At 40.3% G+C, this 21,610-nt stretch overlaps 1 protein-coding gene across 1 annotated transcript in view; it reads left to right on the top strand.

Moving 5' to 3' along the window:
* LOC144685834 (glutamate receptor ionotropic, delta-2-like) overlaps nucleotides 1-21,610 on the top strand; it is a 428,425-nt gene that overhangs the window by 351,965 nt on the left and 54,850 nt on the right. Inside the window, exons 11-12 of the mRNA XM_078550780.1 lie at nucleotides 8,759-9,071; nucleotides 19,020-19,161. Of these exons, the coding sequence (XP_078406906.1) occupies nucleotides 8,759-9,071; nucleotides 19,020-19,161 (455 nt within the window). The remainder of the gene's footprint in view (nucleotides 1-8,758; nucleotides 9,072-19,019; nucleotides 19,162-21,610) is intronic.

The following is a 21,610-nucleotide window of genomic DNA, read 5'->3' as shown; positions in this document are numbered from 1 at the left end:
ATTACTTCTGGTTTCAGCACATCTGCAAACCATCAATTGTACAAATGGAGCTATCTGAACAAGCTAGACAACATGTATTAAAATGATAGAACATTCAAACAAACCAGACAGATTTCTATTAGATAAAGGAAATACAACTGACATTAGTGGCAACATTAACATGTTAATTTCTAACATTTTTACTACTACTTGGCTCAAAGTGTGTTGTCAAGTTCTTTTCACTTTATTATTCTGTAATGTTGTATTGACAATTTTCTTTACAGAACAAAATCTGCTAAAAGTGATTATTTGTGCCCTTGAATAATATGTTGAAAATCTACTTTCATTTCCTAGTTTCATTATTGTATTTACTCTTGGAAACTCCTATTAGCAGCATTCTTTAAATGGAATTGGGGTAAAATAACTAGATGGTGAGAATTTTACGGACCCCACGGGTAGGTTTGAAGGCAGAGGGCTCATAAAATGCAGTATGTGGCCTGCCCGCCTTGAACATTTTATGGGGGCACAGTGGAGGCAATAGCCCATCCTTGGGCCTGTTGAGGCTCTTAGTGTCCAATTAATGGCCACTAAAATGTCTCAACCCACCCCCCACCCCTCAATCCCAACTGCTATTTTCCCCATGGCAGGGGGAGGCTCACACTAAGTGGGTAGCCCAGCAGCTTTACCTGTGGGGGCCAGTGTCAGTCAAAGAGGGTAAGGGGGTTACCTCCTTTGGGGTCCCCTGTGCCCATTGGAGGCACCACCCCCTAGGTTATACCCTCTATAGCCCTCCCCTCTGGCCTCTCAGAGCCAGCCCTCCAACCCTCCCACTCCCCTTCTTGAGGCCTGCCAACCAGGCCCTGCCAGTACCCTTGATTCCAGTTTGACCTCTATTAGCTCCTCCTCTTTGGGGATTGGCTGTAGTCCCAGTAGTGGCCACCGTTTGAACCTGGCACTGATAGGACGACAGATCTGCCGGACTTCCAGTTGACCAGTAGCTCTCAAAGGTGGGACGTTACTCCCAGATGGGGGCAGAAGTCTTGCCCATAACTAAGTAACACACTGCCAACGTTAAATGGCTATGCAACAGCTGATATCAGCGGGGATGCGTTCTCTGCCAATTCTTTGGGTGGCGGATCGAGAAATCCGGTCATCCAAAAAACCCTGGCCAATGTTGTTATTCAAATCCTGTAGAGAGTAGCATTCCTACTATGCTGTCTTTTAAAATGTGCGTGGGTTTAGCATACTGCAACTATATATTTTACCCACCTGAAGTGCCTATTTAGGATATTGTACATTTATAGATACAGTATAGTTATTATTGTCCTTGAGTGAAGTAAGAATAGCTGGATCAATTATGTAATTCAACTATAAAAATAATTAGTAAACATTTGATAACTGCACATTGTCTTTAGAAATTATATATCTTTGTAGTAAATGCAGCTCTTTATCCTGTACTAACTACAATTGCAAAGTTCAGATATACATTTTATTATCCTGACATAAAGTAATTTAATATTTTTTCAATCCATGGCAGAGCTTGGTTTTTTGACAGCATGCAATGTGGCAAATATTTTAAGTGACAATTATAGAAGAAATGTAGACATTTTACATAAAAAATAATGAACAGTAAATAAAGAATATACTAAAATGTACCACGTTTTTCACATTAATCCTCATTTATTCTCACCAAGGGAAATGTCAGCCTCCCTGTCCAGTTTATTTCAGTTTATTTGATGTTTTGAACTCACACATAATGATACTCGAACAATGACCGTTCAGACAGCACAAGTAAATTTATTACTGAATTGTGAATTTTGTACGATTAAAATGTGCACTTAAAATATAAATCTTAATTATTTAATAGTACAATTATACTATTAACTCACTATGATTTCCCATTTTTAACATTAATCTCCTTTCTTCCTTATATTTTCACAGGTTTTTATTTTAACTTTAATTTTATTTCTTTTTTTATCGAATCTAATCTCCTAATGCTCCCCTGCAAAGTGTGTAACTTTAAAAAAAATTAACACCCCTGTTTTATTTTTGTCCTGACTCCCACCATTCACATTAAAGTAACTTCCAAAAACAATTGACTTCAGTTGCTTGTTTATTCACAAGATTTTTCATGCAAAAATAACACAGCAAAGCAGAAGGTACTGCAATCCGAAGATAGAATTCACAAAGTCAATTCCATCCATAATGAATAAATTCATCTGCAATGCATTTAAAGATCGAAATAAAACATCAAGCTTAATATATTGGAAAGAAGCAATGGAGAGGGTAGATTATGAATTTTATTTTCACATGTGAGTCATGGTCTGCTGATTAATGGTGGTTGAATATTTTACAGGACTACACATTCTATTTAAATATTCTATATGCATATTACCTTATTAAAGATAAATTCACATTGCAACTTTTTTTGCAATCGAACAATTTCATTATTTTACTATTTGAGATCTTTCAGAAAAGGTCAAATGTGAATGTATGTTTTCTAATCTAATTTTAGTGCATATCCAGATAATTTACTTCTCAGATTATTGCAGCACGCATCCTGCTTATTTATTAATCAATCTATTCAGTGATTTTCTATTTGTTTACCTTTTCTTTCTCCATTCACATTCAGGCAAATAATTAGAGCAAATCAATGCATGAGTAGAAAAATATATTATTATTCAAATTAATTGGATACATCAGTGCGAGCACGTGCAAATAGCAGTAACCCTAAATGCAGATAAATTGGCTAGATACATAAGGAAATTATTTTTTTTTAAAGAAGGTATATTTTCCAAAAGATCTGAGCACAAAAATGAAAAGTCACACTCTCAAGCAGCCGAAAATAATCTCTAAAAAGACAAACACGTATGTACCAACTTGCAAATCTTATTTTAGAAGCCAAACAAATGGATGGGTTCATCCAGAGACTGTCAAAACAAGCGAGGTATCTGTTGTTAAGGGAATTTAATAAAGGAAATAACTATCACCCTGGGCAGGATTTTACGCATTGGCGAGCAAGGGCGGGGCCCGCTTGCCAACGCGTAAAATGACACGCGGTGACATCGGGGGGAACTCACGACGTCACCGCACCACATTTAAATTTTCAGGAAGGCGGGGACGCAGCGAAATCGTCCCGCCGACCGGTCAATGGTCAATTGAGGCCATTCACAGAGTCAATTAAGTAATTAAAGGACCTGCCCGTCCAACCTTAAGGTTGGCGAGCAGGCCAGGAGCCCAGGTGCGAACTAGAAAAAGCATGAAATCTCATCCACGGGCGGGATGAGGTTTGATGAAGCTTTTTAAAAATTTTAATAAAGCTTTTGTGAAAATTATGGACATGTCCCAACTCATGTGACATTGTCGCATGAGGGGACACGTTAGGGAAATTTTACTTTTCTATTTTTAGGTTTTTTACATTTTGAACCGATCTCCCTGAGGCAGCACTTAGCCTCAGGGAGATGAGTGTGCTCTTTCGTACGCATGTGTGTAACAGCGCACTCTCGATTTTGGGATCCCCCCCCACCAGCACAGGAAGCGCATAGTGCTTTTGTGCGGACGTCACGTTTAACTTTTAAACATCTGAATAAAGTAATTAAAAACTTTTGAAACATGTCCCCTTATGTGACAGGGACACATGAGCTGGGACATGTCAATGAATTTTTAAAATAATTTTTATTGAATTTTTAAACACTTCACGAAACTTCACCCCGCCTGTGGATGAGGTTCCATGAAAAATGCGAAGGCTGCCTGGGCTCTTCGCCTGCCCGCCAACCTTAAAGTTGGACAGGCAGCTCATTTAATTATATCAATTAGTTTTTAACAGGCCTTAATAGGCCTTTGACAGTTTGGCGGGCACACAGCTGACTCGGCTGCACGCCTACCGAACTGAAAATCTAAGTGACGCGCAGTGTTGCCGGGACACCTGCCTGACGCCACCGCACATCATTTTATGCGTCGGCAAGCGGGCCCCGCCCCCGCTTGCTGACCAGATAATTCTTTCCCAGGTATTATTCAGCCTAAGCCATGAGAATTCTCTTTCTCAACTCTTGGGGTAGAATTTTTCCCTTGGCACGCGGGCTTGGCGGGGGAAGCCGACCACTGCCCGCGATTGGCACCGCACCGCAATTTCACGCTGGTGGGCCAATTAAGGCCCGCCCATCGTGGAATACGAGCGGCAGCGCTGAGAGCTGCATGTGCCAGTGGGGGGGAGGAGGGCGAGCAGGCCGAACGCAAACTTTGTGCATGTGCGTGAGAGAGCACTTAATCTCCCTAAGATTAAGCTGACATAGAGCTGCTTCACGGAGATGAAATTCTGTTTAAAAGAATGATGAAAATAAAAATGTCATAAAACATGTCCCCTCGTGTGACTCTGTTACATGAGCAGGGACATAATTTTAATTCAGGTGTAAAATTTTTATTTGATTTTTACTTGCTTTAGGAAACATCAGCCCATCCCTGGATGAGGCTTCCTGAAAAGTGCAAAATCCGCTTGGCCTTTGAACTTAATTACCTTTTTAATGGCCTTAATAGGCCTCTTAATTGTCAGCAGGCACGCTGCTGACTCTGGCGCGTGCCTGTCAAACAAAATATCGTGGGACTGCGTGATGACATCGGGGCACTCGCCCCAACATCATTGCGCGTCATTTTACACTTGGCCGGATCGTGCGCGCACCCGCCCGCTGAGCTTAATAGTCTGCCCTTGGTCATGTGCCTCTGACATTTTCATATGTGTGGTACTGTTTCTCCACTTCCATGTATTAACCCTTTCAACCCTGAAACCCCTAGTACTATGGGCAGAACTTTGCCCTTGGTGGGCAGGCAGGCCCCACTGGCTCGGCGGCGGGTGGGCAGCCGAACTCCGCCGCCAAAACGGGGCCTGCCGCCATTTTGAGTGGGTGGGCCTATTAAGGAAGGATTTTCCATTGTACATAAATAGATCCATTCCCAGAAGTTCTCAGGTCTAAAGGGAATTGGATGTCGCCTTTAAGATCCTGATGGTTCTTGACAGAGTGGTTGTGGAGAGGATGTTTCCTCTTGTGGGAGAATCTGGAACTAGTGGTCATTGTTTAAAAATAAGGGGTCGCTCATTTAAGACAGAGATGAGATTTTCTCTCAGAGGGTCGTGAGTCTTTGGAACTCTCTTCCTCAAAAGGCCGTGGAAGCAGAGTCTTTGAACATTTTTAAGGCAGAGTTAGATAGATTCTTGATAAGCAAGGGGGGTTAATGGTTATTGGGGGTAAGCGGGAGGTTATAATCAGATCAGCCATGATCCTATTGAATGGCGGAGCAGGCTCGAGAGGCCGAGTGGCCTACTCCTGCTCCTGATTCATATGTTCGTATGTATGTATGTTCATGTGTCATCAGTAACACTGACTACAATGTGGTCTCGTATAAGCTCAGTTTTAAGATCACCATAATTGCAACCTTCAGCAAGTCAGTACAGGTCCTTCATAAAGGTTCACCTCGTTTCCGATCCTTTTGTTAAACTTGGTTCTTTCTAATATCTTGTTACTCCATAAATCAAAATACTTATCAAAGGCTTTTAAGACTTCTTTGGATGTGTCTGATGTTTCATTAATGCCTTGTCTTGCTATAAAATCATCCACAATTGCTCCATTATAGTACAATAATGTATTGACTTGTTCAGCCTCAGACTTATTGTCCAATCCAGAAGCAATTCTGAATCTTAAAAATCTTTTCCTTCATAGTGCCCTATTCTGTGTTTGACCTGGTTGTTCCATATGCCCACATCAGTCAGGCAATGTTAATTTGGAATCCATAGCTGCTTTAAGCTTTTAAGAAGTTTGCCTTGATTTTTAAACTTCTGTTGCAGTAATAGAGTTTTCCTGCTCTGACCAGACTCTCTCTGATACCTACTGCGGGCACTGACCCTTTTTGGTAATGTTTCCTAAACTTTAGAGATTGTTTAAACTAATCACTGGAAGTTATGATTAAGGAATTCACCGCTTCCCTCCCCCTGGAGAATCGTGTTTAAGCAGTTTTTTTTTCAATTGCTGCTATGTGGTCACCAAAGGTAATGGTGCCGACCTTGGACCAGACTGTGGGATGTATCAAAACCCCTGTTTGCTAAAAATGGAATTTGCCCTGTGCTGCCTGCTTATTGCACCATTAAAATGAAGATTTTGAGCCCATTTCAGTGTTTGCTCAGTCTTCCTCGATTGTCACTAGACTCTTTGCGGTCGGATTGGGATTTTTCATGGATCACCACGTGCTATGGTGCAGCCCTTAGTAAGCTGAACATTTGATTTTTTTTCTCTGCCTCTATGCCCCCGTGTCTTCCATGGAGCTCTTGTGGCAATTTTTAACTGTCTTCTGTTTTCAACTGAAGTCTTCAGTTTTGGCGCCATTTTTAAGGTCAGATTTGCAAACTTTTTAGAAGTATATTTTCCGATTTTTGGGGGTCACATCTGTCACCATGTAGTAAGATCCCATCTCTGAGACCATGTTGTATATTGGTTCTGTCTAGCTAACGAATGATAACTGAGACATGGGCAGGTATGCACTATGACAGTTTTATTGGATGAACATAACAATATACAGATATACAAGACTAGGGGGAGGATTTTTCCCTCGGCGGGGGCACTCAGGGGCATTCGCCAATTAAGGCCCACCCAGCCTGAAACATGCGGGGCAGTGCTCAGTGTTGCCTGTGTGGGTGGCAGGGGTGGGGGGAGGAGGTTGAGAATGCAAGTTCACACATGTGCTCAGGCGCACGGTGGAAAAGCTCCCTGAGGCACAGCGCTGCCTCAGGGAGACGAAGAGTTTGAAACATTCAAAATAAAGATTTTAATGTTATAAAACATGTCCCCTCAAGTGACTCTGTCACATGAGCAGGGACATGTTATTAATTAAATGTTAAAATTTTTATTTTATTTTTATTTGCTGCTGGAAACCTAAAAAAAAATGCAGAGGCCGCATGGCCTTTTGGACGGGCAGCTAAAAATTTGTTTCAATTATAACTTCAATGGCCTTAATAGGCCTTTTAATTGTCAGTGGGCGCACTGCCGACTTCGGCCCACACCCATCAACTGAAATATCGCGCGAGTGCGCGGTAATGTCGGGATGTTCGCCTATCATCATCGCACGTCATTTTACTCTCGGTTGGGTTGGGCACACACCCGCCCGATGAGCGTTATGTTCTGGCCTAGGTGTTACCCAGGTTAAGGCATGAGCATTCCCTTTCTCAACTCTTGGTCATGTGCCTCTTACATCATCATGTGGGTGGTACTGTTTCTCCAGTCTCACACATTAATCCTTTCAACCCTGAGCATCCTAACACTACACGGTTGATTTAAGTGTCCTACGCTGTGGTGAAAAACATAAGCCACAGTTTCTAATCTTTATTGCTTTCAGTTAAAAATGTTAGTGTGTAGACATCAAGTAAAGACACTTTTGGGCTCAACTGTGCTAAGTTCATTGTCAAGTAAACCGCTGGTATTTATTTTGTCTCCTCATGTGAAGAATAGTCATTAGGTCAAGATACCAGAGGTTCCTGTGGACCCATTCCCCACTCTAAGTCGACATGCACTTCTAAGAGAAAATAAAATTTTGGGGGCGGGAGAGGGGGATCAAGTTGCGAAAAACAGCAGCTGATGTTATGCTTTCTATTGGAATTTCCTTTCAGAGACACATTTATGTTCTACCTCTGAAATATGGACCTTTATTTGTACTTTTGATTTAAATTGCTGCTTTTACATTATTAATTACTGTACTTTGTTCATTCATTCTGCAGTAGCTTTTGTGTGCTTAATTTTCTTAACATGTGTCTAAATAGTTTGGTAGTATTGAAATTGAATATTGCTGAAAAGAGACATGTTGGTGAAGTTTTTCTTCTTGCACTCTTTAGAACAAATGCAAGAATGCCAAATTTCAAACAATCACAACCATTTACGCTACAGCAGCTTCACAGGCAATGAGCTAGTTGACATTGTAGTTACTGTTGTCTTTTAGACAAATAGGGTATAGCCAATTCCCACATAGCATGGCCTGACAATGAGATTTAGACCAGTGAATTTATTTCTGCTGGTTGGTTGAATGATATGTGTTGGCCAAACACAAGGATAACTCCTCTGATAAGTAAACATTATAATATTTAAATTTATAAATATTTTCAAAGTTGTAAAGTGCTGAGGAAATACATATAATTTTGCCCACACAAAGTAATGCACAACTTTGCATGGTTCATATCGATCATAAATCGGCAGTCAAAACTCAAGTCTTAATGTATGAACAGTTGCTCTGAAAAACATTAGCTTGGAATTTACATAGTTAGATGAGTGCATAACAAATTCCATTGCCCACTTATTTAACAGTCATTTGATCATTTTCTTTTGTTCTTGCTTTCATGTTCCCTTTATGTTAGCAAACAATGAGCTTTTCTTTGAATGGTTTAACATGCATACAAAAAACACCTCATAGCATCATATCTAGTCTTTGTTTTTTGCAGTGGATGATGTTGCATTTTTATGTCATGAGAATATTTCACATCGACCTAAGAATTCTGCCCTATGTTAGTGCATCAAGATGCAGTTTGAAGTTTTAAGCTTACTATCATTAGCTGTTAATCAATATTAATATTTCACACTAATATTTCATGCATTATTACAGATCTATAATATTGGAGTATTATCAAGGTGGTAATAAAATAAATTGCCTAGCTTGGAAAATTGGTACATCATTACAATTGGATGATTATCAGTTATCATTCTTGCAAGACATAATTTGTGTATGTTTTTGTTTTAAATTTACTCAATAGAGAGCTGATATAGCGGTTTCAGCCTTGACAATTACCCCAGAGAGAGAGAATGTTGTGGACTTCACTGGTCGAATCATGGACTACACCTTAGGATTTCTACTTAAGAAGCCAGAACACAAAGTGGATATGTTTACCTGCCTAGAACCATTTGATCTGACAGTTTGGGCATGTATTATTGGTACTCTGTTTATAATAGGCCTGCTTGTCTGCATGTTTAGCTGGGTAAAGCCATCACCACTTCAAATAGGATCTGTGACATCAACAACTTTGTACAATGCTGCGTGGCTTGTTTATGGATCATTTGTACAACAAGGTAGGGATACCTTATGCAAATGTATTCTAATATGCTGTATCACAGTATTTTCATCTCAAAATTACTTGTTATAGAAGCTAGTGATCTGTTAACTTATCGTTTAGTTAACATCTTTCTTCCAAATAATTGTTATTAATCATTTTATGTACTTCTCAGATTTAAAATGTATTTGCTGTAAATTTCTGATGCAGAATATTAAGCAATAACATCAGTAAACTCTAAAGGCAAAAATAGTAATTTGCAATATTTGAAAATAACTAAAAACCCTGTTATATGGTTTTGTTATATTATTGGAGAAATATTACCAATTTTTAAATGTCGACATTTTTTTTAATAATAAGTGCATTTGTTAATATGTGTAATGTGCAATATGTAAAATCAGCAGGGGTATGATGAAATTATTAAGTCAACAGTATTGCATTTTTGAATGAGCTATATTTATTCTACAACTTTCCAACCTTAAAAAAATTCCCATATGTTTGCAAGTTTTTCCTTCCACAACACCTCAGCTAGTTCATTCCTCATCTTATTTATCAGTAGCCCCTTTCCAATCTGCTGTCTTTGGTTTTGTACAAACTTTTTCCCTTTCTATTTGGATCTTAAAACTTATGTTATGATCATTACTCTTGAGGTGCTTATCCATATTGAACTATACATTTTCATTACTCGTAATGAGTTCTAGCAATGTTTCTCCCTGCATATGTAGGTATTCAAGCATATTGCTTAAATAAAGAAGCCTGCACAAAATTTTAAGCATTCCATTCAGTTCTCTTTGTTTACTTCTCTTCTGTCCCAATTAATTAGTGAGTAATTCAAATAACCCTGAGCAATGTTTTTGTTATTCCTACTCTCTGACCTGTCTACAAATTTTCTCTTCCATTTCCCTCTCGCAATTAGGGGATCTGTAACAAGGATCTCTACTCATATTGATTCTGTCTGAAACATTTTTATGTACATCCTTTCACGCATTCCTTTGAGAATATCATCACTCCTTTTTTAAAGCCAATTCTGTCCTTCCTAAAAATAATATTTTCCACCCCTGCCCAGTTTGTAGCCAAGTTTCTGTTAATGCTATTGAATATCTTCCTGTAAATAATTAATTCTAATTCCCTCCTATATTTTCCAGACTAAGCATTGAATTAAATGTACTTTATTTCTTTTCTTTCTTGCCTTCAATGCTACTCCTTGTTATTTTTTATTTTGTTAATCTAAGACCTTCAAACTTTATTTTGGCCTTTTCCCTGCTTATAGCTAATTAATTTTATTTTATTCCTTTGCTCGCTTTATTCCTCTGAATACTATCCTTGTGGCGCAACTTTTTTGGAATTTTATATCATTATGAAATTATATATTTCTACCGTCTCTATTAACTCTCTGATTTTTTTTCTACCACCTTCCCTTCTAGTTTAAATACTCTTTATGTCACTATCTATCCATCTTACAAGCTCATTCATTCCATTCCTGTTCAGATGTCACTTGTCCTTACAGAATAGCCCCCATCTTTGCCAGAGACCATGACTTCCTTAGAAAATCCTTTTAGCTTTTCATTGAGCTCCATATCTTCCAATCCTCCTTTAGTTTAGCACGTGTGTTGGGGAGTAATCTGGATTTGATCACCATTAGATTACTTTCAAGCATGCTTTGTAATCTCCTAAAGTCAATTGTGCGGGACTGCAGGGCTTTTATTTTCCTATATCATTGACTCCCAATGACGAACTGTTCTCCGTCCCATTCCACAATCATTTTATCTCTTTCAAGTGTCCCTCGACCTAACACCTGGGAGACAACAATGCACCCACGACTTTTAACTACAGGTATTGAGTCTTAGATTGCTACTGCATTCCTAAATGAATTGTTAACCTCCCGCCTTTAAGCCATTTCATGTTTTTAGTGTCAGTGTAATCAATTTGATGGTCTAGGTCAGACTCCTCATCCCATTTGCAGTACTTCAGAACAACAGTACTTCAAGCTTGTTGAGGAGAGTATTTTATTCTGGACATTCCTGTCACTCGTCACCTATAACAATCACTTTCCCCCTTCCACCGCCCCTCTCGTTTAGCCTTGCTAGCTCCCTATGTTTTAGTTGAGTTGCTAATCTCCAAAACTCTTGTTCCAGAAACTTCTCTTCACCTACCGCCCTCCCCCCCCCCCCGCCACACACACACACACACACACACACACACACCAATGCATCAGATGGTCTCCAACCCAGCCGCAAGTATTTAATTAGTGAAATTCTATAACTGTCAACCGAGTGCAAATATCCCAGGATGTAAATAATTTATGCTTGAGATTTATTTTAAATAATAGACATTCTGGGAACATTATTACAGCAGTTTCTTCTTGAGTATGAAAGTTGCACAACTGTCAGGCATGACAAATGTGGGTGTTATGATAGCCATTCACCCAAGAGAAAGAATGTCTGCAACTATCTGTCAGTTATCAAATTTCTTATTCATTATTTATTCCGCTGGCTTTTGGCGAAACTTTGAATGAGCCATCAAATTTATTCTGGAGCACCACAGGCTAAGTTTTATTCCTACCGGTTGTGATAGCACTAATGTCAGTGCCAAAGGCATTTCTTTTTGTTTCGTAGCATTAAAAAGCATTTTTACTTGGTGATCAATATATTTTATTGCAACAATGTGAATGCATAAATTATAATTTGAATATATCTCCAGTAATTGAGTGTTAAAATCACCAATGCCTTTCTTTCCACTTCAAAACCTTGCCCTGGTGTAGTCATGTTATAAGTTTTCTGGTATAGAACCATTGTACTACTTCAGAATGATATTTTCAGTAGCACTGAGCTTAATTCCATGCATAGGCTAAAGCCTTGATAGTCTGTTGACACTGCATTAACAGAGATTTGTCTATCTTTTACTCCCTTTGGAGTTATGGGACACAGCATGCAAATCCTATAGTATTGCAAAGTAGGAAGTTGAGAGCATTTTGTTTGTTGCTACATTTTGTTACTGATGTGATATGGAAATACTAATGTGCTGAAGAACAATAGTATACACTTGTGAATTGAATGGTTTTAATTTTTAAACATATTAGGAGCAGGAAAATTTCAAAGGCCAGCTCAGGCATGATGGACTGAATGGCCTCCATCTATGCTGTATGAATCTATGCTCAGGCAAACTACAGTAAACATTGCTTCAGGCAGAAATATGGCAATACATATTCAGGTATAGGACTCAATCAGGCTATCCATACCACGGTCCAAGATGCGAGGAGGCATGTGACTCCTCAATAGGATTCTAGTGCTGTACAAGCCATCATTACTAAACAGGCTCAGCTGGTTGCATCTCTGCTTAGTACCAACTGCTAACCACAGACCCCAACCCCACCCAACAAACAAACACCATTATTCTATCTCTCAATGTTTAGTGACTCACCCTCCCACTCAGCACCTCCGTGTGTGCATCTGTGCTGATGCCTGCTTCATCTGTGGGTCATTATGATTGGTGTTCCTGTGAATGATATTTATCAGGATTTGCTGCTATGGCTGTTTTTTCATCCATGAGAACAGCATATGTTGCTTTATGGGAGAATAAAAACAGCTATCTATTTGAATACTTCATTGTCAGTACACCGCTATTATTTTGTATTCTCCTTCAATCTCTGAGGATTCCAAGCTAGCACCCCCCCCGCCCCCCCCCCCCCCCCCCCCCCCCCCCCGAATTAGTGTGCAACACTAGCTCAGAATTAAGTGAGATGTTTTACATGTGGATCCAACATTAGTTCCATGTTGCCACCTCCAATTACGTGCAGGTATATCTTAAGCATAAGCGGAGTTGAGATTCAACTGAGGTGATTTGACATATGGGAATTCCTTCAGGTAGTACTTTTTCTCATTATTATGGGTATGCTTCACTTTGCATGATGCAGCAATTTTCAGTTATACATTACTTTTTTTACTTTAGTCTTACAGATTTTTTGATTGTACACGTTTTCATAATTGCTATTATTTTTGTCATATTCCTATTTAGTTTGTTTAGTTATTCCTAGCAATATTTGTGCCTTAGTTTTGGCATGGAATAATATAATTTCATTGCACAGAGGAAACCCCTCTTGCCATCACACCTCTGCCAGTTTTCTGAAAGAACTGCCCCATTAGAGTCTTGCCCCACCCTCTTCCTGTACTTTATTATATTTAGCCTCTTAAAATATTTATCCCTTTTTAAGGCTATTATAGATATTTCTTCCTGTTTCTGATAGGCCGACTGAAAAGCTCTTTATGTAAAATAAATCCTCAAAACTCTCCAGTTGTTCTTTTAGTTGTGATCTTAAATTTATACCTTTAGTTTCTAGCTACTAACCCACAGACCAATGGAAGTAGTTATTTCCTATTTACTTTATTAAAACCACTCGCAAATTTTGAACCTGTACCAGATCTCCTCTTAAACCTATTTGTTCTACAAAAAGACTCCCGATTTCTCAAGTCTTTCTTCGTAACCAAAACCTCTCATATGGTGGTACAGGGTACAAGGTATCACTTTAGTGAATCTCTTCTGCACTCTCTCCATGTCCTTTACATCCTTTCTGAAGTAGAACACCCAAAATTGGACATAATGGGCCTGATTTTAACCCATTCAAAACCCACCCACATCGAACAGAATCAAAATTGGGCTCAGTGGCCTACAAAAAAAACCATTACCAGGGTCAAAATAAACTTTAATTTGGAAAGGAACAGCAACATGGTTTTGTTAAAGGCAAGTTGTGTCTGACTAACTTGATTGAATCCTTTGATGATGTAATAGAGAAAGTTGATCAAGGTAGTGGACTTTCAGACGAAGTAGTGTACAGCAAGCTCAGGAAGAAAATGGAAGCACCTAGAACTAAGGAGAAAGTGATGATACAGATAGAAAATTGGATCAGTGACAGGAAGCAAAACATGGTGGTGGATGGATATTTTTCATACTCAGAAGTGGTTTACAGTGGTGTCCCCCAAAGCTCAGTTTTGAGGTTCATTAGTGATTGCAATTTAAATAAGTTAACATAGGCCAGGATTTTCTGGCTCCGTCCGTTGCGTGACGGGAAATTCCTGTCAATCAACGGACCTTTAGCTGGTCCATCAAATTTTCTGCCCAGCCTGCGATGATTCCCACTGCAAGCTGGATCGGAAAACCCTGGCCACAGACCCAGGTGTAAGGAACAGCAATAAGTTTGCAGATGGTACAAAATTTGTCAAAGTAATAGATCATGATGAGGATAGTTAAAGGCTTCAGGATGTAGACAGAATGGCGAAATGGCAGGTGGAATTCAATGTGAAGTGTGAAGTGATGGCATTTTGGCAGCACTAATATGGAAATACAGCATTGCATAAAAGGCACCATTTTGAAAAGTGTAGGTGAGCAGAGAGAATTTAGCGTTGATGCAGAAATCCTTAAAGGTGTCACAGCAAGTTGAAAAATTGCTGAGAAAAGCATATAGGGTATTTGGGTTTATCAGTCGAGGATTTATCAATCGAGGAATAGAATATAGAAACAAATAAATCACGCTAGAACTTTATAAATCACTGGTTATATCTCAACTGGAGCATTGTGGACAATTTTGGGCACTGCACTTAAAAAATATGTATAAGCCTTAGAATGAGTACATAGCAAGTTTACCAGGATGTTGCCAGGGATGAGGGTCTAGTTAGAGGGAGGGTTGGAAAAGTTACAACTGTTCTTCTCAGAGCAGAGAAGTTAACTGATAGAGGTTTTCAAGATGATAAGAGGTTTTGATTGGAGGAAATAAAGAAAAAAAATTCTCCCTGGCGAGTGGGCCAGTAACTAAAGGTCATAGATTCAAAATCACTGGAAAAAGATCTAGGGAGAAATTGGGGAGAATTCCTTTTCACTTAGGTGGGATGTGGGCTCTGCTGGCAAGGCTAGCATTCATTGCCCATGAGAAGGTGGGAGTGAACCTGTTCATCTAGGATGCTCTGCCTGAAAAAATAGTGGAAACTGATTCCATAACTAATTTTTAAAGGGCATTAGATCTGTGTTTGAGGTTGAGGAACCTACAGAGTTACAAGCAAAAAGTGTTGTTGCCGAGCTAAGCATGACTGTCCTTTCAAAGAGCCAGCACAGGCAAAAAATGGCTTCCTTCTGTGCTGTAATCTTCTATGATTCTGTGGCTGAAGTTTTAGCGGGCCGTTTGGAGCAAGTTTGGGAGCAGGGGATCCGTAAAATGGGAGCAGACCAGAAGTCCAACATCTTGGTGTCACTTCTGCATTTAACCAACGTCAGCAACCATGGAGGGTGGACTTCAAATATTCAGGAGGGGATCACCAATTAAGGTAGTTAAAAAGTCAATTAACTGCAATTTTATGGCACGTTTCTCATTTTACCAATGGCACATGGAGATCTCGAGGCTTCAGAGTTCTACCTAGTTAAATGAGACACCAAAGAAACGGGAGGTGAATGCTGACTCTCTCAGGAATCCATTGAGAGAGCCAGCGTGTCATGGCAGGAAGGGTGGTGTACAGAGGGAGCCATCAGACATCGGTAGAAGTGGGGAGGAGGTGCCAGGACTGTGCGGACATGTTGCCAGAGTCATCTAGGGGTGGTGGCACTTGCTCCATAGAAAGGACTCGGGGGCGGGGTTGGAGGGCAGTAGGGCCATCTGCATAGAAGGCCGAGGAATAAGAAAGAAGCCATCTGCCATGGGCCTCATCCACTCAGGCCTCAGGGCCCTCTTGAGGAGGGAGGGCAGCTGAGAGGGAGTGAGGTCCAGGCACTGACGGACACATTAACCTCAGGAGCAGCAAGAGGGCTGGTGTCAGTGTGGACATTTAAGACAAGCTTGTAGAGAGGCACGCCTACAAGCATCTATGTGCAGAAGAACCTATCCCCATGAAAAATTCTGTCCCCCCAATGCTGAACTTTCTTCAAATGACCTAATGGCAATGTCAGTAAAGAATATGGCTCTCCAGAGAGGCCGTCACTGATCTCTGTGCATGCTGCAGGACAGGCTGGGAAGGGTTGCTGGATACCCAATGCCAATGACGTTGAAGATCACCCTGGCCCTCAAGTTCAGTGTCTCTGGTTCTTTCCAGGGATCCATTGGGGACATGTGTGGGATCTCCTATTCTGCATCAAAGAGGTGAGCAATGTCCTTTTCAAGAGGGCCAGTGACTATGTGCAATGCAGGACCGATCCAGCAAGTCAGATGGAGAAGTTCATCGGCCTTGGGGGCCATCACTGGGTTCCTCCAAGTGCAAGGTATCATCAACTGCATGTGGCCATGAAGGCTCCCATGGACCAGCCAGCGGCCTTCCATCAGCAGAAAGTGCTTCCATTCCATCAACGTTCAACTGATCTGTGAGCACTGAAAATGAATCCTTCAGGTGTGTGGCCGGTTCCTGGGAAGCAGCCACAACGTCTACATATTTCAACAGTCTCAGGTGCTACAGCTTTTCCAACCCACCATGCACTTTCAGGAACCCACTGAGGACATGGCTACTCCGGCCTGTGAGAAATCTACGCATGGATGCAGAGGAGATGCACAACGTCTACCATGAGTCAACATGAGTGACCAACAGTCAGACCATTGGGCTTCTGAAGGTGTGATTCCAGTGACTTGGTTGTTTCAGTATGTTCCAGCAAGGGTCTTGTGTATCATGGTGGTCTGCTATGCACTGGACAGCCTGGCACTGTAGAGGAGGGAGGCCTTGAGGAATGAGGACATCGCTGATAATGATACTTCCTCTAATGGTGAAGCTGTGGAGGAGCCAACTGATAATGTACTGCAAGTTGAGGGAGGCAAGGCACAATGGGGTACGTGCAAGGGAGGCTTGGGATGTGCTAATACAGAGCCATTTCCTGTGACCCTTTTACCTTATCAGAAAGATTCCAATAAAGCGTTACCCTTAATTAATCCTGCTCTCACCGCCTTCATTTTGCACTTCATCATCCAGCACCCAGGTGCACAGCACACAGTGGCAAGGCTGAGGAGCTGAACTATTTTGTTTGTATCTCCTTGCATTATTCCTTCGAAAATTTATATTTCTGCGGAAAAGTTGATCTAAGATTGAACTGGTCAAACTGCTTACCTGTCTAAACTCTTGAGAAACATTAAACCATAAATATTTCACGTTATTTGTAATTAGCTATTGAATTTATTTCATGAACAAAATCATGTTCTCAGAAATTTTATATTTTTAGTACTGTATGTTTGACCAAATTCCCTTGTATATCATAACTTACAAAAAAATGGACATTTCTCTCATTTTGCTTGAACAGAGGAAATTATGGCCCAATTGCACATTCCTATATAATTTTTCTTCATTCCTGAACGCCATAGATGTAAATAGCTGTTTGATGTATCTATCTTGCACTTGTTTAGAATATGGATGTCAACTGTAGCAGGGAAACATATCATTGCATTGATATACAGTGGAAAATTCTGCCATAAGTGTCAGCATGGATATGTATAACTGTTTTTTCATCAACTATAAATGATTTATCCTTCTACATTTTGTTCCATAGAGCATACATTTATGCAAAGAGAATAACTGTTGGATGTTGACCATTAATACCTTTTAAGCCTCAGGGCTCTGTTCTCTTTATGTTGATCCATATTTTCCTTTATTGAGCTTTTATTCAGTTTCTCTAGTTAGTCTCTTAAAAGCCAATGTTCCTGTTCTGCCCACACCTGGAACAAAGTAACAGACGGAGGATATATAAGGGGCATTGTGACCATATTGGCCCAAGTACACCTCTATTTCAAGATCCAGGTTACTTACATAGATTAGGCACTCAACAGCATAGGGCTATCCCCTGACATAGGATTGTGTCTAGAAACAGAGGCTCTCAGTCTGGAATGAGGACTTTTGAGTGCTGTACAAGGCCATTAATTTTGAGGGGTGCCCAGAACAAATGGACTTTTGGAGCTAAGAGGCACAGCTACTCCTCCCTGCTCAATATTTGCTTCATATTTGCATGCATCCTGTCTTCAGAAGGTTTTAATTCAGTGATTGAATATCATAGCTGTTTTGATTTTCTGTTGCCCTTATTTTTGGAAAGCAATGGTATAGAAATTCAATGAGGCTGCACTCGTTTCACAGGTACAAAAATGTGTATTATGTCTGGTGGCATGCACATGCACACTCTGATCAGGAAGTGCACCTACTGCCATATTGGTGTAGGCATCAAAAGAGGCATTTAGGACCCAGACATCAGTACCTACTGCTTGTTTGATGCCCCCTTTACCCAATTATTTTGCTCTGAATGCAACCTGGCTACATTCAGGAAGACCAGGTTTACATGAGGCCTCAGAGGGTCATTGAAGGGACCATTGTAGGAGCCAGTAAGAAGAATATTTAAATTTTAACCCCTCTCTGAAGCACCACAGCCACTGGGTGGGGGAGATTAAAATCAATGCCGTTAAATCCTCACCCCATGCTATAGAGCTGTGAGCAATAGAGTTTAATGTAATAAAATATTATTTAAAACTGTTTTTTTAAAAAGATATTAATAACTTAGCATCTGGTACATTTTATAGTTGTAATTACCCTAAGATTTAATAGCTTAAAAATAAGGGGTCTCCCTTTTAAAATGATAAGGAGACATCTTTTCTCTGAAGATTGTGGGCAGAATTTTGCGACAGCGGGATTTTACGTTACCGCTGTCGTCAATGGGATTTATGATGGCTCGCCGCATTTTACAGCCCCGTCCCCGCCGTAAAATTCTGCCCTCAGTGTCTTTGGAACTCTCTTCCTCAGAGAGGGGTGGAGGCAGGGTCACTGAATATTTTTAAGGCAGGGTTAGATAGATTCTTGCCTAACAAATGAGTCAAAGGTTATCGGGATAGGCAGGAATAGGAATGGGCCAGTCAGATCAGCCATGATTTATTGAATGGTGGAGCAGGCTCGAGGGACCAAAAGGCCTATTCCTGCTCCTAATTCGTACGCATATTCGTATGTACTAATTTGTGTTACTTTTTTTTTTCTAGGCACAGGAGAAGTTCCCATTAATACTTTGGCAGTTCGCTTGTTGATGGGATTTTGGTGGCTTTTTGTGTTTATAATTATCTCAACATACACTGCAAACCTAACTGCCATCTTGACCAACAATCGAATTGAAAACCCTATTCGGTAAAACATTGTTATTTTTCTTATATCAGCATATAAATAAGTTTGAGTTATGTTACTTTTAATAGTATTAGTCAAAACAAATGAATGATGGATTTTTAATTATTTTTAATAGAAAGGTATACTACACCTAGCAGGACATTTTAAACATAATCTACTGTCTGAGCTGCCCCAAGCCTTCCTCTTTCCCACAGATGGTTCAGGTTAAAATTACCTTCTGGATTTTGGAAGGTGTGACCTGTGTAGCATCATTCTTCTAATATACTCCCATAGAGTAAACCTTACTTTTGTCAATGTTAGTAAATAAATATACCACATTCTTCTCTGCGCTACCTTAATCTGGTGGGAAAGAGGAAGGCTTGGGGCAGTAGATTATGTTTAAAATGTCCTGCTAGGTGTAGTATACCTTTCTATTAAAAATAATTAAAAATCCATCATTCATTTGTTTTGACTAATACTATTAAAAGTAACATAACTCATTTATTCTGTATGTATTAAAATAGTAAAAGGCCAAGTTCCCCCTCATCATGTGGTAAGGCCCAAAGGAAAGAAAATTGTAAACATTTAATAGAACTTCTAATGATAATTTATGATAAATAATAAATGTACATTCTCAGCGCCCTGCCTTTTTCACTTAAGAAAGGGTTAGTGTCAAAAAGATATATCTTTAGCTTCTTAATCTGCTTCCTATAATTTCACAGCAAAGATAGTCATACAATCAACACATTGAACCTGCAATATATTCAATGCTTTACCATTGCACATTATAATCATTACTTAAAAAGTACAATTTCATTTTCCAGATAGATTCTTCCAGATGATCTACATTGTTTACAATACTATACAACACATTTCTTTCTCCTTTTTCTCTCAGTTATTTGACGTTACCTGCCATGTTGCCAATGGCATAACAAGCTCCAAGATTTTATATCTTCCTCATTCATGGTAGCACTGAACCATGATATAATTTAGGTGTCTCTTGCTGTCCTAAAGCAGTTCCCCTTTTTTTCCTAGCAGTATAACTCATTCGCTTGTCATATGTCTTTAAAGATCTTGGATGAGCTGAACTGCAGTTAATATAAGTGCAAAATATTGTGGATGCTGGAAATTTGAAATAAAACAGAAAATACTGGAAATCCTCAGCAGTTCTGACAACATCTGTGGAGAATCAGAGAAGGATCAGCAGCCTGAAACATCAACTATGGGCAAGATCTTTCCCCCATCGGGGGGCTGTGCGGGAGCGGGCGCAAGTGGGCAGGTTCCCAATCGGCGCCCCCAGTCAGGGGTGTGCCGCCATTTTATGTGGGTGGGCCCGCCCAGCGTGACATGCGTCAGGAAGCGTTATGCGCTCCCTGTGTGGGTTGGGGGGGCGGGGAAATTCCCTCAGCCGGGAGTGCGCTCTTTCGTGCATGCGCGCGAAAGGGCGCACACATCTCCCTGAGGCAAATGCTGCCTCAGGGAGATCAGCTCAGGTTTCAAACATTGAATAAAGATAAGAAAAAAAAATAATGACATGTCCCCTCATGTGATACTGTCACATGAGCTGGGACATGTCCATTACTTGTATTAAAAAATTTCTGGAACATTTTAAATCCTTTATGAAACCTCATCCCGCCCGTGGATGAGGCTTCATATTTTTTCTGAAGGCTGCCTGGCTCTTTGCCTGCCCGCCAACCTTAAAGTTGGACGGGCATGTCCATTAAGTGATTTAAATACTTTATTAATGGCCTTAACCTGGCCATTGACAGGTCAGCGGGCACGCAGCCGACTTGGCTGTGTGCCCACCGACCTAAAAATCTAAATGACATGGGGTGACATCAGGACGCACACCTGACATCACACCGCGTCATTTTACGCGTCGGCGAATGGGCCCCGCCCCCGCTCGCCAACCTCAAAATTCTCCCGTATGTTTCTGTCTCTGCAGATGCTGCCAGACCTGTGGACTACAGTTAAGTTGCTTGGCTCTGGCTCCATCTTAACTGTTCTCAACCTGTATCCATTTGTCCCTTTGGACAGAAAATATTCATTCTGTACTGGTCAGAGTAAAACTATACCTGCATGGATATTTCAACTTGCTTTGGAGATTTTATGCATGGTAATTGGAAAATACACATGTCAGACACCCGGCTGACCAAAAAAACAACCCTTTTGTTACAAAGCCAAATATGAGTTATCTGCAAAATGAGTTATTTACTTCCCTTATTAATATAATTAATGCATTAAAACATTAATGGCTGGGAGGAGAATGCTACCAGTTGTTCAAAATGCAACAACTTGCCCATCAAGCTGCATCATGCTTTGAGTCCAAATGCCTTAACAATGAGACAGAATGGCAGCAGATTTGGATAGAAAAGGAAGCAAATCCAGTGCTCCCACTACCTTGTGGGACATTCTGCGTCATGTGCCTAACGATCTGAGAGTCCGGCATCGGCCTGTTCAGTCACATGAAGAC

This window comes from Cetorhinus maximus, chromosome 10, assembly GCF_964194155.1.
Source record: "Cetorhinus maximus chromosome 10, sCetMax3.hap1.1, whole genome shotgun sequence".
NCBI classification, from domain to species: Eukaryota; Metazoa; Chordata; class Chondrichthyes; order Lamniformes; family Cetorhinidae; genus Cetorhinus; species Cetorhinus maximus.
The sequence above is the reverse complement of the archived record's forward strand: the minus strand, read 5'-3'. Positions and strand labels throughout refer to the sequence as shown.